General features: G+C 55.7%; 1 protein-coding gene across 8 annotated transcripts in view; it reads left to right on the forward strand.

Moving 5' to 3' along the window:
- Positions 1–13,072, forward strand: part of HM13 (histocompatibility minor 13) — a 39,532-nt gene extending 26,460 nt beyond the window's left edge. For 2 of the 8 annotated variants that reach the window (XM_045980713.1, XM_045980714.1), the window contains exons 8-14: positions 696–779; positions 3,787–3,823; positions 5,643–5,745; positions 9,781–9,866; positions 11,581–11,727; positions 12,338–12,514; positions 12,633–13,072. In XM_045980713.1, coding sequence (XP_045836669.1) covers positions 696–779; positions 3,787–3,823; positions 5,643–5,745; positions 9,781–9,866; positions 11,581–11,727; positions 12,338–12,514; positions 12,633–12,735 — 737 coding nt within the window. In that variant the 3' untranslated portion in view covers positions 12,736–13,072. Of the gene's footprint in view, positions 1–695; positions 780–3,786; positions 3,824–5,642; positions 5,746–9,780; positions 9,867–11,580; positions 11,784–12,337; positions 12,515–12,632 lie in introns of all 8 variants that reach the window. The other 6 variants (XR_006815300.1, XR_006815301.1, XM_045980715.1 and 3 more) reach the window with 3 other exon arrangements.
- The last annotated feature ends 1,533 nt before the right edge of the window (positions 13,073–14,605 follow it).

The following is a 14,605-nucleotide window of genomic DNA, read 5'->3' on the forward strand; positions in this document are numbered from 1 at the left end:
TCTCAGGGAGCCTGCCTTTCCCTCTCCCTCCACCTCCCTGCTCTCCCTTGTGCTCCCTAGCTCTCTTTCTCAAATAAATATTAAAAAGAAAAAAACAGCAAGGCGCTATGGATGAGAGCCAGTTCCACCACCTCTTGCCATTAACTGAGCACAGAGGAGGTGTCTCTGTCCATCTGTGACTGACTGTCTAAACAAGTGGGCCAGCATGATCTCTGAGTGAGGGGCTCTACGTAGGGAGTTTGTAGGAGTTTGGCACATCCAGGAAGAGCCAGGCTTCCCTTTGCCGCAGAGCAAGGCCACCACCTGTCCCCACCCTCGCCAGAGTGAGATGGAAAGCCGAGTAGATGTCAGCACTGTGTGGGCTCTTTGGTCCCTTTCATCTGTGTGGCTTTACGGTCGATCCCACATCACCAGAGGCTTCCATAGCTACCAAAGAGCACTGGAATGGTGTGTTGTGTGAGTTCTAGCTCCATAAAGGCAGACAGCGTTTGATCTAGGTGACCCTAGATTCGTCCCCCTCTAACCCACTGTGGTTCCAGGTGGAGACTTTGCCCTTCAGCCTGTCCCCGTCCTCTTGCCTCCACGCTTGCCCATCTTTAAATGCAGGTGTGTGCATTTCATGCAACAGAGGTGGGGGGATAGACAGTCTGAATCCGCCTCTCACCAGTTCCTCGCATCCCTGCCTCCCCCCACAGTGGTGTTTCCCCAGGACCTGCTGGAGAAGGGCCTCGAAGCGGACAACTTTGCCATGCTGGGACTCGGAGATATCGTCATTCCGGGTGAGCGGGCCAGGGTGGGAGCCCTGGTGCCAGTGGTGGAGGGACCTGAGAGGATGGGGGGAAGGGGAGGAGAAGGAGGAGTACTGCGATGCAGCGTCACCAATGGGAGTGGGGAAGGGACGGAGATCCCGGACACCCAGCCCCGTGTCAGCCCAGGGTTGAGCAACAGTCACATGCCAGGTGCTGAGCTGGGCAGCTGGGGCGGGGGCGTGGCGGTGGCGCAGGAGGACAGCAGTGAGCAAGACCGTCCTCACGGAGCTTCTGGTCCGACTGAATAGTCCTTACTCCAGAACAGCTAAAAGAAGTGTCTGTGACAGACTGAAGTACGTTCTGTGAGAAGCACATCTCGTGAGCCTTCACGCGCGGGCCTGCCCCTTGCCAGTGTTTCCGAGGAGGACCGATGTGCCAGGACTGCCACCGTCCCCAGGCTCCTCCTCCCCCGGTCCCAGGGACAGCGTGCCTGCATGCACAGACGTGGAGTACCACGAGCAGGCACTCCTGTCCTCTCGGCAAAGGGCTTGTCCACGGGAGCAGACCGCAGAGCCGTCCACACGTGGGTGCTCATCGGTGCACCTGGGCTCCGGGCGCACAGCCCTGGGGGCCCGCAGCCTGGCCTGACCCTGGGGCTGCCTCAGCTGCCAGCCCAAAGCCTAGGGGCAAAGCCGAGCTGCTGCTCTGCAGACCGCTGCCGTGGCTGATCCAGGATGTGTGTGTCTGCAGATCTGGGCCTGGTGACAGGTATCCGAAGGGCACACTTGTTCCTGTAGTCCAGAGGCTCAGAGTCTAAGGATGAGAAGCACCCCTGGTGCTTGCTTAAAGGAAGGAAGTGCGGAGCAAATGAAAAGCCAACCGAGGTTTCACTCTAAGAAGTGGTGGCAATTTTAATATTCTGGGATGGTGGCACAGCCACTTCCCTTGCGACACTTTGGTGTTGTGTGGCCGTGAAGGAGAGGTGATCTCTTACCAGCGAGGAAACTGAGGCCTGGAAGTAAAGGGACTTTCATAGCTTCATGCACTAGCAAGGCCCTAGCCCGGGTCACCCATCTGCAGAAAAAGCCTCCCCTGTCAGAAATGGCCCGTAACAGTAATGGCAGCAGTAGGCAGGTGATCGCCCCAGCCTCCGTGGCTCTCAGGCACCTGCTGGGCGCCCGCCCCCGGGCCAGCTGCTTCTCCTACATTGTCGCTTTGCTGCTCCTCAAAGCCCAGTGAGGTAAAGGTATTTCCATTTTACAGATGAGCTAACCGAGGCTCAAATAGACTTGCTCGAGTTCCTGGGCACGTGGGGATGGTCTTGAACGTAAGACTCTCCATAACTCGCAGGGTTGTGAGGCCGGGGCAGGGGGCGCGCAGCTCCATCGGGCAGAAGAAGTCGAGTCCTGGAAAGCAGCCAGCTCGCTGTGCAGGGCATGGGCTGTGCCAGACATCCCCACAGCTTCCCCAGTGTTCTGGGTGGTCATGGTTCTGGACTTGGGGTGTGCACAGGACACCCCTGCGTGTACCTACGTATCTAAGTCTTCCAGTGATTTCAGTAGCTGAAAGTCGACTGCACCCTCGCAGCGCCCCAGTGACGTCCCTCAAAGAATGGGCTGCCGCAGAGCACTGCTGTGAGGACCAGGTGCCTGACAGGCGGTAAAGGCTCTGAGTTGGAGAACAGTTGTAGAATTCGTCCGCCAGGGGGATGCTGAGTCCCCGGCTTTGTTTCCAGAAAGGTGGCATTTGTCGTCCCTCTCCAGCCACCCACTCCCTCCTCACACACAGTCCCCAGGTCTCTGGGGAGACTCCCTCACTTCCTGATTTAACATCAGTCATCTGCTGAGGCGCCTGGCTGGCTCGGTGGAGCGTGCAACTCTTGATCTCACGGTTGTAGGTTCGAGCTCCACATCGGGTATATAGCTTGCTTAAGGATAGACTCTTTCAAAATAAATAAATAATAAAGTAAGTCCTATGGTGCCAGTCAGTGCTTCTGATCAGCTCAGCCCTTGCCTTGTCTGAGCCCTGAGACCAGCAGGGAGACAGACACACATGGTCGTCGTATGTGAGTAGCATACAGAGGCCGGCTGGGCTGGCTGTGTCTTCGAGAGTCTTGGGCTTTTGGGGTGTCTGGGCTGGGGTTGGAAGTGCCAGGAGGGGTGCAGTGGGTGGGCAGAGTGAGTCATCCTCCCCCGCCCTCCGGCAGAGCCTCCTGATGATCCGCTTGCCCCTTCTCCGCCCTCCAGCTAAGCAGTTGCCGCCAGGCCTGTTCCCAGAATCTGTTTAGGTTGTTCCCCTGCTCGGAATTCTTCCATATGTTCCCTCACTCAGGGAAGAGACCCAGTTCCTCCTTGCGCCCTACAGCCCCACTTGGCTGGTCCCTCCCCTGCATCTCCTGCTCTGGGCCGCAGCCTTCCTGGCTCCTTGACCCATGCCACACCCTAACCCCTCTTCCCTCAGGACCTTTGCATGTGCTGTTCCCTCTCCCTGGCAAGTGTCACTTCCTTAAAGAAGCCCTTCTTCCTCTTCCCCCCACGTCCCCTCGCCTGGCATATCCCCAGATATACCTTCCCATGACATAGAAAGCACCCTTTCACAGTTAGGGTCTCAGAGTGAATTTCGTTCCTGTTTGATCGGCATGTCCACCTCCCGTCAACGTAGGTTGAGTTCTGTGGGTGCAGTGGTTTTGCTTCCTGTTGTCTACAGGGCCTGGTACTTAGAAAGCCTCCAAACATTTGGGTAGATGGGCCCAGTGTGACACAGTAGGGTGCTATGAGGTCAGTGTAGTCCCAGACCAGAGCTAACTCCTGGGACCTTCTTACTGTTCTGAGGAAGCCTGATGGTAGAGAGACAGGATTTCTGCTGGCGGTGGGCAGGGTTGTCCCAGTGACTGCTCCATGACTGGGAACACCAGGTTGAGGGTTGAGTGTTCGTTCACTACCCCACCCCTCCCCCCCATCCCAGGCGGGAGACTCCATCCCCAGGCCTTCCCGAGGTGCTGGCTTCCCTGCTACTAACCCTGGCTCTCTGCCCGCAGGGATCTTCATTGCCTTGCTGCTACGGTTTGACATCAGGTAAGCTACTTGGAAACTCTAGCCCTCAAGCTCCATTAAGTGGGGGGTCTTCCCTGGGCAGGGTACCCCAGGGGTTCCTTGGTGGCTTTCAGGAGCCTAGAAGAGGTGACCTCTAATGAGACCTTCCGCCGCCATAGCGGTGGATTAAATCAGCGATTCTGATTTATCTGCACTTTGACGTACTGAGTGTTCAAAGACCCTGTGGCCAAAAAGAAGAAAAGGATCCACTCCCAGTGGATTTAAACCCAGAAGGTCCTAGTGGTACTCATAGTGCTTTCTCACTGCGTGACCTTGGCAAGTGATCTGACCTTTCTGGGCTAAGGTTTCTCATTCTTAACTTTTGTGGTAAACAAAAGCTCAGACCTTGGCATTACCAGGAAAACCTGGAGGGAGCGCTGAGCACAGGGCCACAGAGACCCAACTGCAGTCCAGTCGTCATCATGCATTATCAGCCCAGGCTCAGGTCACTGTGTCCCAGCTTCTCTGGCTGCTCCCTGCGTGCTCCCCTCACTCAGATTTTTGGAGTCCATTGTGGAAACTGAGCACGGAGTGGGAAGGGGGCCAACTTCCAGCTTCCAGCGGGAAAGGTTGCACTGTTAATGCAGCTGGGCGTGCTACCAGTAGGTGGCGCGGGCTTCCCTGTGGAAAGTTCGCCGTATGTGCACTGAATTTCAAGGTGGTTTGTGAACTTTATTCTTAATCTCCTTGTGCCTCATAATTGCAAAAGCAGTAATAGTGTTGACAGTGGCAACAAGAAACTGTACCAGTGTCTCTGAAATCGGGTTTGTCTGTGAAACTTGCCTCTGCTTAAGTCCACGGGCTTAGACATCCTTTGGGAGGGACTTGGCCAGTCAGTAAATAGAGGCACGTCTGTGCCAGCCAGCTGTACTTCTGGCTGTGCAGAGGTGACGCAAAGAGAACCCACGAGCGTCACTGGGCCACTGGCTAGCGACACAAAGTCACGTTTGGCTGCCAGCACCCTCAGAAGCAATTCCTCATTCCTAGCCTGGATGGGCAGGATCGGCCAGCCTTTCCAAGCTGGTTCGGGAATCTGTGCTGCATGCCCACAGTGGTCGGCTTCACCCCAGGCTCCGCGGCAGCAGAACCCCCAGGGTGCCCACAGCTCCGGGCTCAGCAGCAGCTGGGGTGGGGGAGAGGGGAAGCCGAGGGCATTATGCTGGGTGCCAGGGACACAAAGAGGTCACAGAGCTGAGGTCATGAAGGGGAGTCTGGTAACGGCAGTGTGATTCAGTCCTGAGGCTGCTCTCACACGGCTCTCGCCTCCTGGAAGCCCCGGGCACTTTATCCATGTGGTCAGCAGCCACTGCTCTGGAAAGGAGGAAGTCAGCGGTGCAGCTTCTGCAGCAGTGTTGCCCAAAGCGTGACTCGCAGCTTCACCGGGGTGGTTTCTCAAAATGCAGATTCCTGGACTTTGCCCCAGACCTAGTCAGTCAGACTCCCTGGGGAATTGGACCTGGATTTTTTTGTTCTGGGGGGTTTTTTGTAAGCTCTCTAGGTGATTTGTATGCTAACTAAGGTCTTAAAGCCACCGCTTTAGGTTATGGCCCTTGATATTCAGTCACTGAGGAGATGGATCACGGTTTTCCCGTTTTGCAGATGAATAAATGGAGGCCTAAGGAAGGAAAGTGACTTGTCCAAAGACCTATAGCTGGGACAGTCCCGGGATGCATGCCCAGTGCCAGCCTTTCAGCCATCGCACACCTCCAGGGTCTTCCCCAGCTCCCCCCTCCGAAGAGATGGCGCTCCTCCCTTGCCGGCAACTAACCCTCCTCCTCTTTCTCCCCACACCTTCCTGAAGCTTAAAGAAGAACACCCACACCTACTTCTACACCAGCTTTGCAGCCTACATCTTCGGCCTGGGCCTCACCATCTTCATCATGCACATCTTCAAGCATGCCCAGGTGAGCGGGGCCGTACTGCGTGCCGGGGAGGGGGGGCGGGGGGATGCGTGGAGAGTGCTCCCACTGTGGCTAGCAGGGACTTCCGTATGTAGGGCTTGTTTGTTGTGACATGCGCAAGCAGTCCAGGAGTAGATTGCTCCCCAGCAGTATCAGTGGGGGCACACGTCTGTGACCCTTGGCCTTTGACCTGCGGCCGTCGCAGGATGCCAGTAGCTGGTCCAGGTAGCACAGGCATGTGAGTGGCAAGGGGGAGGAGCACAGATACCAGCCATGCTTGTTGCCTTCATCAGGAAGGCAGAACCTTTCCCAGGACCCTCTTGGCAGATTGCTGCTCTCATCTCATGGGCCAGATCAGTGTCTTGTGGCGCCCACCACAGGGAGTCTAAGAAAGGGGCTCTGGCTTCTGCACCTCCGTAGTGGGGCAGACGGAACAGTATTGGGGTGGATGTTGGGTGTTCTGGCCCAGTGCCCACCTTACCAGATGAGTGATAAGGTGTCAGGGCCACGCTCCTCTGATTCTCCAGGCAGTCCAGCCTCTGCCCTCTCCTCCCAGCATGGTGGGTAGTGAGCTGCCGCAAAGTGAATCAGAGTGGGATGAAGGCTGAGAGCGGTCATTGTGGCCCGAAGAGGGTAAGACCGAGAGGGGACAGCCAGCAGACAGGATTACTGTCTACTGGAAATTAGAGCATGTCCCATGTGCCAGGCTCTGCCGAGTTCTTCATGGCGGTCCTCATGAGCGGATGAGGGGGCTGGAGGTTATGTGCCACACGGCCAGCATGTGGTAGAGCCAGGATCCAAACCTGTGTCACGTGGCATCCAAGCCCAGGCTCTGGGCCCCTGGCAGTGGGAAAGGCCGGGTGGAATGAGGGCTGAAGGGACACAGGTGGGAGGAAGTCCACACTCCTCCATCTGTTCACTGCAGGGCTCTGGGCAGCTTGCTGAAGTTATGCTTGATTTCCCTCGGTGATTAATTTTTTAAAAAATTGGGATAGTAATAGTAGCCAGCTTGGGGCTTTTTGAGGATGTAATGAGTTAGTATAAGGAGAGTGCTCAGAATTTTGCCTGGCCCAGGTGGTATTCGCTGTTGTTGGCACTGTCCCCTCCATCCTCCACTCCCTCTGGTCTCCCCCTTCCCAGGGCCACCAGCCACTGAGAAACTGAGAATTCATCACAGTAGCTGTTCGTTGAGCAGTTACTGTGTGGCAGGCACTATGCTAAACTCTTTTGCTCATTAACTCACTTACTCTCTATCGTATCCGTGATACTTAAAACAAAGTAGATAGTAGTATTCTCTCATTCTACAGAAGGTCCAAGGTCCAGGGTCCCCCCCAGCCTATAGGTGGAGAAACCAAGAATCAGTGAGAAACCACCTCTCATTCATTTCTATTCCAAATAGCCTAGGGAGCTGTGTCAGCCAAGAGTGACACTCAACAAGGAGGTCACCGAGTTATTTGGACCTGGCTTGGGAGACTAGCTTAGAGGCCTCTGGGAAGTCTACTGCTCCCAGCCCCATCTGTTCCAATCTGAGCGCCATTCCCCCCGTGGCCACCAGGTGGCAGCTTTGCCTTCTGCCTGGCTTGGACTCTGTGGACCCCATTGGGCACTCCCGCACTGGCTGGAGAGGTCCTCTGTGTGGGGACGCTGTAGCCCAGAGAGAAGATGAGAGACAGAGCCCTCTTTAAGAGACAGAGGTACTTAAAGCCACATCCTAGCCAACCGTGTGAGGAGGACAGTCCTTTCCCTCTTCTGATCCTCAGTCTCATTGTCTGCAAAGTGGGTGTGAGGAGGCATTTTGAGAAATTAAATTCTAATAAGTTTATATTTGCTTTATTTTCTGTTCCATCTATTTGGGTTTTTTTTTTTTTCTTTTTAAGATTTTTTTTATTTATTTGACAGAGACAGTGAAAGAGGGAACACAAGCAGGGGGAGTGACAGAGGGAGAAGCAGACTCCCTGCTGAGCAAGGAGCCTGGTGTGGGGCTTGATCCTAGGATCCTGGGATCATGACCTGAGCCGAAGGCAGTCGCTTAACCAACTGAGCCACTCAGGCTCCCTATTTGGGCTTTACCATCATTATTTTCTTTCTACTTTTTGGTGTTTTTTTCTGGTGACCCTTGGATGCTGAACCTGAGCCAAAGGTTGAAGCTTAACTGACTGAGCCACCCACGTGCCCCTCTTTTTCTGGCTTCTTAACTTGACAGCTAAAATTATTTCAAGTCTTGTTTTCTAATAAATGCACCTAGAGTTATGTTATAAATCTCCCTCTGAGTACTCCTTTGGCTGCCTCTTACATATTTTGGTGTAGACTTTTGTCATTGTCATTTCTGTTGCCATCCAAAAGGCCTAAAACCTGACCTACGCAAAGCCTAACTCATAGCAGATACCCGATACAGTGGGAGAAACTCTGCCACTTTTACATACTTCATGTGACCTTGGACAAGTCCTTATCCCTATCTAGGTCTCAGATTATGTTTTTAGCTCCAAGGGTAGTACGTATGAAGTAGTGTGGCTCACAAGCCACACATGGCAGGTGCCAAGAAATGGTCTGAAGGTCAGGCTTGGCGGGCTCTAGAGCCCTGTTCTCTGACCTCACTTGCTTTAGGAGTGGGGTCTCCTCACCCTTACCCCAGTTATCTCCAAAACACCCTCTTAACTTCGTGAGCACCTATGAGGAAGCCATTTGCTTAGTACTTACCAGGACCTCTTCTGAACGCCAGGAATAGAGCAGTGACCAAGACAGTCGTGGACCCTGCCCTCATGAAGGTGACAGCCTAGCAGCAGAGAGACTGAAGTCTGTAATGGCAGAGCGATGTCCCGCTCCGGACTGCCAGAGAATGCTGCAGGGAATGGCAGGGGACCTGGAGGGTAGGCAACAAGAGGGCCTGGCTCCCTGCCAGGGAAGGCTTCCCCAAAAAAGTAGCAGGGGAGCAGAAGCCCGAAGGAGGAGGAGTCTAGGCAGAGGTGGGAAGAGCATCACAAGCAGCAGAAACTGCATGTGCAGAGGTCCTGTGGCTAGAGGTGACAAGGAAGACCAAAACAAGGTTATTATGGGGTGCCTGGGTGGCTCAGTCGGTTAAGTGTCTGCCTTCAGCTCAGGCCATGATCCCAGCATACTGGGATCGAGCCCCATATCAGGCTTCCTGATTGGTGGAGAGCCTGCTTCTCCTTCTCCCTCTGCCTGCCGCTCTGCCTATTTGTACTCTCTATCTCTCTGTGTCAAATAAATAAGTAATCTTTTAAAAAAAAAAGAAGAAGAAGAAGGTCATTTTCGCCAGAGTAGAGCAAGTCAGGTAATATTGGAGAAGGAAGCAGGATCACATCTCACGGGGGACTTTAGGCCACTGGGAGCACTAGAGGTCACAGAGGGTTGAACAGTAATGTTCAACTTTCAGGGGCGACAGGGAAAGGAATAGCTTTAGAATCCAATATGCCTGAAGTCCAGTCCCCGGTTGACCATTTAGATATCTGAGGCCTATACTGTCCCCTGTCCTCCCAAAGCATCAGCCTTCCTCGTGTGAACAAGGAGGGTGGTCATAGGGCATGTAGAGATGGACTGAAATGTTCCTCAGGAGGCTGAGCTTAGGCTAGCATACGCCGCAGGCTCTCCGTCCTGTCCTCTAAACCCAGCTTCACCAGGACTCTCCGCCCAGGCTCTAGAGCTGGACTGCCTAGGTTGTCTTACTGTAACGGCATCTGACAGCATCTCCTGGAGCAAACTTCCACCCCAGCTGAGGGAAGCAGAATCCCTGGGAGTAGGGTGGACCCAGGAGGTTGCTTGACTGAACCTGATGTCCCAGGACATTAAGATCCTGCCAGCCAGACACTAAGATACCCTTAAAGCCCTGCATCCTTGCATTCCCTCCCAGGGACGAGCAGCTCTGTTCAGAGGGTCAGGAGCCCCAGGTGTAGGCCCAGGCACCCACTGACTAGCTCTGGGAACCTGAGCAGTCATTCCCCGGAGAAGGTTGGAATGATGGTCATGGCCCTGAACAGCTGCGCTGCCCAGCAGTTGGTCACCAGCTCTGTTCTCTCACAGCCTGCCCTCTTGTACCTGGTCCCTGCCTGCATTGGCTTTCCTGTTCTGGTGGCACTGGCAAAGGGGGAAGTGACGGAGATGTTCAGGTAAGGCAGGGCGGGGGGCAGACACCTGCACGGCACAGGTGCACCCGCAAGCAGTCCATGGAGCCTGCGGGGGCTGCTTGTACACGTCTCCAGGGGAACGTTGTTCCTGCCACCGGCCCCACCCCTTGTCCTTTCTGCCAGCATGTGGGTGCCTGGCCTGTGGCACCAGCGGGAACCTTTCTGTGGGGCTGGGAGCCAGGGGAGAGCAGCCCCCACATCCAGATGCCTGCTGGGTCTTCGGAAGGGACTGGCTGGTGTAGTTCCCTCCCGCCCCAGGGTGCCCCAGTGTCAGAAGCCCCAGGTTCCCAGCCTGCCTGTTACACCATGTGACTTCAGGCAAGTCTTTCCCTTTCCCAGCCTCAGCTTTCCCATGTGAGTAATAGGGAGGATCCTAGTGTGGTAGGAGGTGCCCCAGATTGGAAATCAGGTGTCAGTCCCTGTTGAGCCGCCTCAGTGGCTCTCACCCATAGCTCTGTCTCAGCGAATGTCTCACTTGCACTCATACCCCTTCCCCGTGGCCATATGCACTTCTGCCACACCCTGTGCCCAGCCCCACCCGTAGCCCACGGCCTGCGTGACTCCAACAGGTGTCTGCTCCCCAGCACCACTGACCCCGCCTGCCAGGGACCCAGAAATAGCTGCCAACTGCAGTTGAAGCTGCCCACTCGGGGGCCTTCCGCCCAGCTCCACCTGCCTGGCCTCCAGGTTGTCCCTCGAGTGCCTGCCAGGGCCATCTGTGCACCTGGCTGCCTGCAGGGGAACCTGTGACTCACCCCTCCCCCGTACCTGCCTCTGCCCTCCCTGTCTTGCCTAGAAGCCCCAGGCTCCCAAGCTGCCTGCCCATATCTCCTTGCTGGCAAAGCCCTGTGGATTCTGAGGCTAGGCTGGGGGGTGACCTTGGGGGCAGAGCTGGGGACGGATGGGGTCTGATCCCTGAGCTCAGCACCTATCCTCATCCTCTGGCTCGTCCATTCTCAGCCACACCCCTGCCTTGGGGTCACCATCCCCCCATCAGTCCCAGTCCTGTTGAGTCCACATAGGGGCAAGCTCTAAACCCCCAGAGCAAGGGCACCTGCTCAGTGCTTGCTTTCCGTAACTGTTCTGCCACATGGGCACTCTCTGCCCCTCTGCCCCTGCCCCCAGGAGGTTCTCGGGTTGAGATGAAAGAGCGGGTTGTCTCTCTTTCTCCAGCTCTCTCCCTAATTCTCCACCTTATCTTTTGTTTTACTTTATCCTTGAGAGGTACTCTCTTTTTTTTTTTTATTCACTTAGCTCACACACTCACATGGCTCAAAATTTCATGACCAGGAGAGGGAAAACCCCCTCACGCCGCAGCCACCCCAGAGCGCTGTCTCACAGACACCACAGCACGCGTGCGCGTTCCTGCACGGACGGAAGCACCCTCGGAGCATTCTGCATCTGGATTTTTCACACAAACAGCAGGTCTCAGAGGTGTTTCTGCAGCAGCACCTGCACATCTCGAACATCCTTGCTCTTTTGCACAGCTGCATAGTGTCCCTTTGTATGGGGTGCATCTTTTTTTATACACCGAGTAAGTCCAGCTGCTTTCCCACTGAGTCTGAAAATGCAGAGGAAGATAAAAATAAGATATCTCTGCTCCCTGCTTCTTCCAGGAGAAGTCTCTATCCCCTTCCCTTCCCCCTAGTCTTTTCCTCTCCATCTCTTTTTTTCTGTCTCTCTGTCTCTCACACAGCTACGAGTCCTCGGCGGAAATCCTGCCTCACACCCCGAGGCTCACCCACTTCCCCACAGTCTCGGGCTCCCCCGCCAGCCTGGCCGACTCCATGCAGCAGAAGCTAGCTGGCCCTCGCCGCCGGCGCCCGCAGAATCCCAGCGCCATGTAATGCCTGGCAGGTGCCCACCTGCCTGCTTCCCCCCACTGCCCCGGGGCCCAAGGTAGGGCAGACACCCCAGCTCCAGTGGATGGGGCCGGGAGCATGGCCAGGGGCAGGCAGCAAGTCCTCCACTGTTACCAGGCAGTCACCACACGAAGCCTCAGGGCCGGGAGCTGGGCTCTAGAACCTCGTTGTCCTTGCCAGTGGTGTGGGCTTCATGTGAGAGAGCAGAGAGCAACGGCCCTCATCACCCAGGAGTAGATACTCTTATTGCTGGCCTCTATAAGAAACCCTGGGCAGATCACTTTGCTCTTCCAGAACCTCTCTCTGTTCATCTAAGTGGGCACATTCCTGCCTCCTGGGGTTGACCTGGGGAAGAGATACAGGTACTGTCCTTGGCATGAACTCAGTCGCTCAATAAATGGGGCCCATAGCAAGACCTGAGCCAGGGTGGCAGCCTTCGAGAGTGGCACCTTGCCACTTCCCTGAAGAGCAGCCCCCTGCCTGCCTGCGTCCTGGGGCTGAGTTGTTTGACACCTGCCACGCACCCTGGGAAGCAGCCCCCCTCCCGTAGCCTCATCCTGGCTGCCCCATTTTTTTCCCCACTCTCTCCAGTGGAAGGTCCAAGAAGCTTAAAGTTAATCCACCCAAGCCCAACCTCTCCTCCATCTGCCGCTGCCCTCCACTACCTCTTGACACCACCAGGCACAGAAAAAGGAGAGCAACCTGTCTGAGAAGGGCATACGGTGGGGCCGGGGCCAAGCCTGGAAGATGCTGGGCCGTGAATGCCAGGCTGGTGTTCCTTGTGTGCCCAGGGATTTTCCTGGGATGGTGGGGAGGTGGGGCCTGGAAGTTCTGTTCTCCCCCTCCTCTAAAGGTGTTGTTCTTATTGTTTTGTTTTTTTGGTCAGTTATGAGGAGTCAAATCCTAAGGATGCAGCAGCAGTGACAGAGGGATCCAAAGAGGCAACAGAGGCCTCGGCATCGAAGGGGCTGGAGAAGAAGGAGAAATGATACAGCTGGGGCCTGACCCTCTGAGGGCCAGGCCAGGCAGGCGGAGGCAGGCCAGTACAGGCCTGCGTGGGCAGAGGGCACCGGAGGCCGGGCAGTTCCAGCAGAGGGGTGGGGGCGACAGGATCCCTCCTGCGGGGACTCCCACGGCCTGGTTCCCTCATCCCCCTTCTCTGGCCTTCCTCTGCCCCTTCTCATCCCCTGCAGGCAAAAGAAGCCCCAACTCCCCCACCCTCCCAGATGCCAGGCGGGAAAAGTGGGTCTGATTTTTAGATTTTTGTATTGTGGACTGACTTTGCCTTACATTAAAAATTCATCCCAGGATCCCCTGGGTAGCTCAGTCGGTTAAGTGTCCAACTCTTGATCTCAGGGTTGTGAGTTCAAGCCCCATCCATGGTTGGGGCTTGAGCTCCGTGCCCAGTGTGGAGCCCACTTAAAAAAAATGTCATCCCATTGCTCAGGTAGGCCACTGTGCCCCTGGAGGGGTTCTCTGCACCCAGCATCTTGCCTTTACTAGCTCTCACCCTGCCACTCAGAAACTTCCCTGGAAGCCCCTTCCTGGGAACTAGGAACTCACAACCTCAGGGAGAGACCCTGACCTCCAGGCCCTTCCATCTTCGTGGATGCAGGCCTAGTGCCCAGCTAGCTCTGCACGCCAGGGATGCCTCCTGCCAGCAGAGGGGGCCCACGAGCCCTCCTTCATTATCACCCCCGCGCCCCCCCACCCCCCATTTAGTTTTCTTCACCACATTCTTCCCAATACTTGGGTGCAGTGAGGCTGTTAGGTGCTCCGTGTATCGCCCACCTACCCTGGCGAGACAACAAGGGAGGGTACCAAGAAGCTGACCTGATTCAGCTAGAGGACCAGTATCTGCAAAGCTAGAGAAATGGGCAGGGCCCCATGGATCCCAGGGAAGAATTTAGATTTTATTCCCAGGCTGGCAGGAGCCAGGTCTTTATGGCTTCAGCTGGAGAGCACATGGACTCTAGGTCGCCCTGGAGATCACGGCCCCATCATTCCTATTCTGCTCATTCCCAGCATTCTTCCCAAAATGACTATGCAAGGCCAGAAGGATGCTGATGCTAGAAGCCACCCCCTCCGCACACTGAGGCCAGTCACAGCACAAGGACCAGGGCCCCTGAGAGGTTGGAATGGGAAGGAATGGGGCCCAGTGCAAGTTTGCTGAAGACAGCAAGGAGCCTGCAAGAATCCCCAGTGGACCAGGCAAGGGGGTGCCCAGCCCTTATCCACCTGCCTGGTGTGGGGTCACTGGGTAGAGAAAACAGGTGGAAGGCGGTGACCACCAGCCCAGGACTTGGGCCTCCAGCTCCCAACCCAGGACTCTCTCGTGCCCAAGCTTCAGGTTCAAAGGCTGAAAATAACTGGCTTCTAGACAGTTCGAAGGTGGCCAAAAGACAAGTATGAGTAGAGAATGGGAAGTATCCGTGTATTAAATTGTTTCCAAGCACCTCGCTCTAAGATTTCACCTCATTTCAGTGTTAGACTCCACGCACTAGTATGAGCCCCATTGTACAGATGAGACCATTGAGGTGGCTTACCACAGATGTGCACTTTACCTCAAGCAGTCCCTGTTGAATTCCCAAGTTCCTAAGGACTGTGCAGCTCCCCTCTAGGACCCTGGGCCCGAGTCCCTGGCTGGTGTTCTGGACACCTTTGAGATAGCTGCCCCACTTCTCTGGGCCTATAGAGACCGAAAGGAAGGCTAGGAAATCTCAAAGGTTTCTCCCAGCCGGGGGGTCCCTTTCAGGGGCTTCTCGGATCCCTGCCGACCCCTGCCACCTCCGGAGGGGAGGCCGTGTGGTCCTGGAACAAGGCCCCTCTGAGGGCAGCAGATGGGGCAGGCAGCCCAGG

This window comes from Meles meles, chromosome 16, assembly GCF_922984935.1.
Source record: "Meles meles chromosome 16, mMelMel3.1 paternal haplotype, whole genome shotgun sequence".
NCBI lineage: Eukaryota > Metazoa > Chordata > Mammalia > Carnivora > Mustelidae > Meles > Meles meles.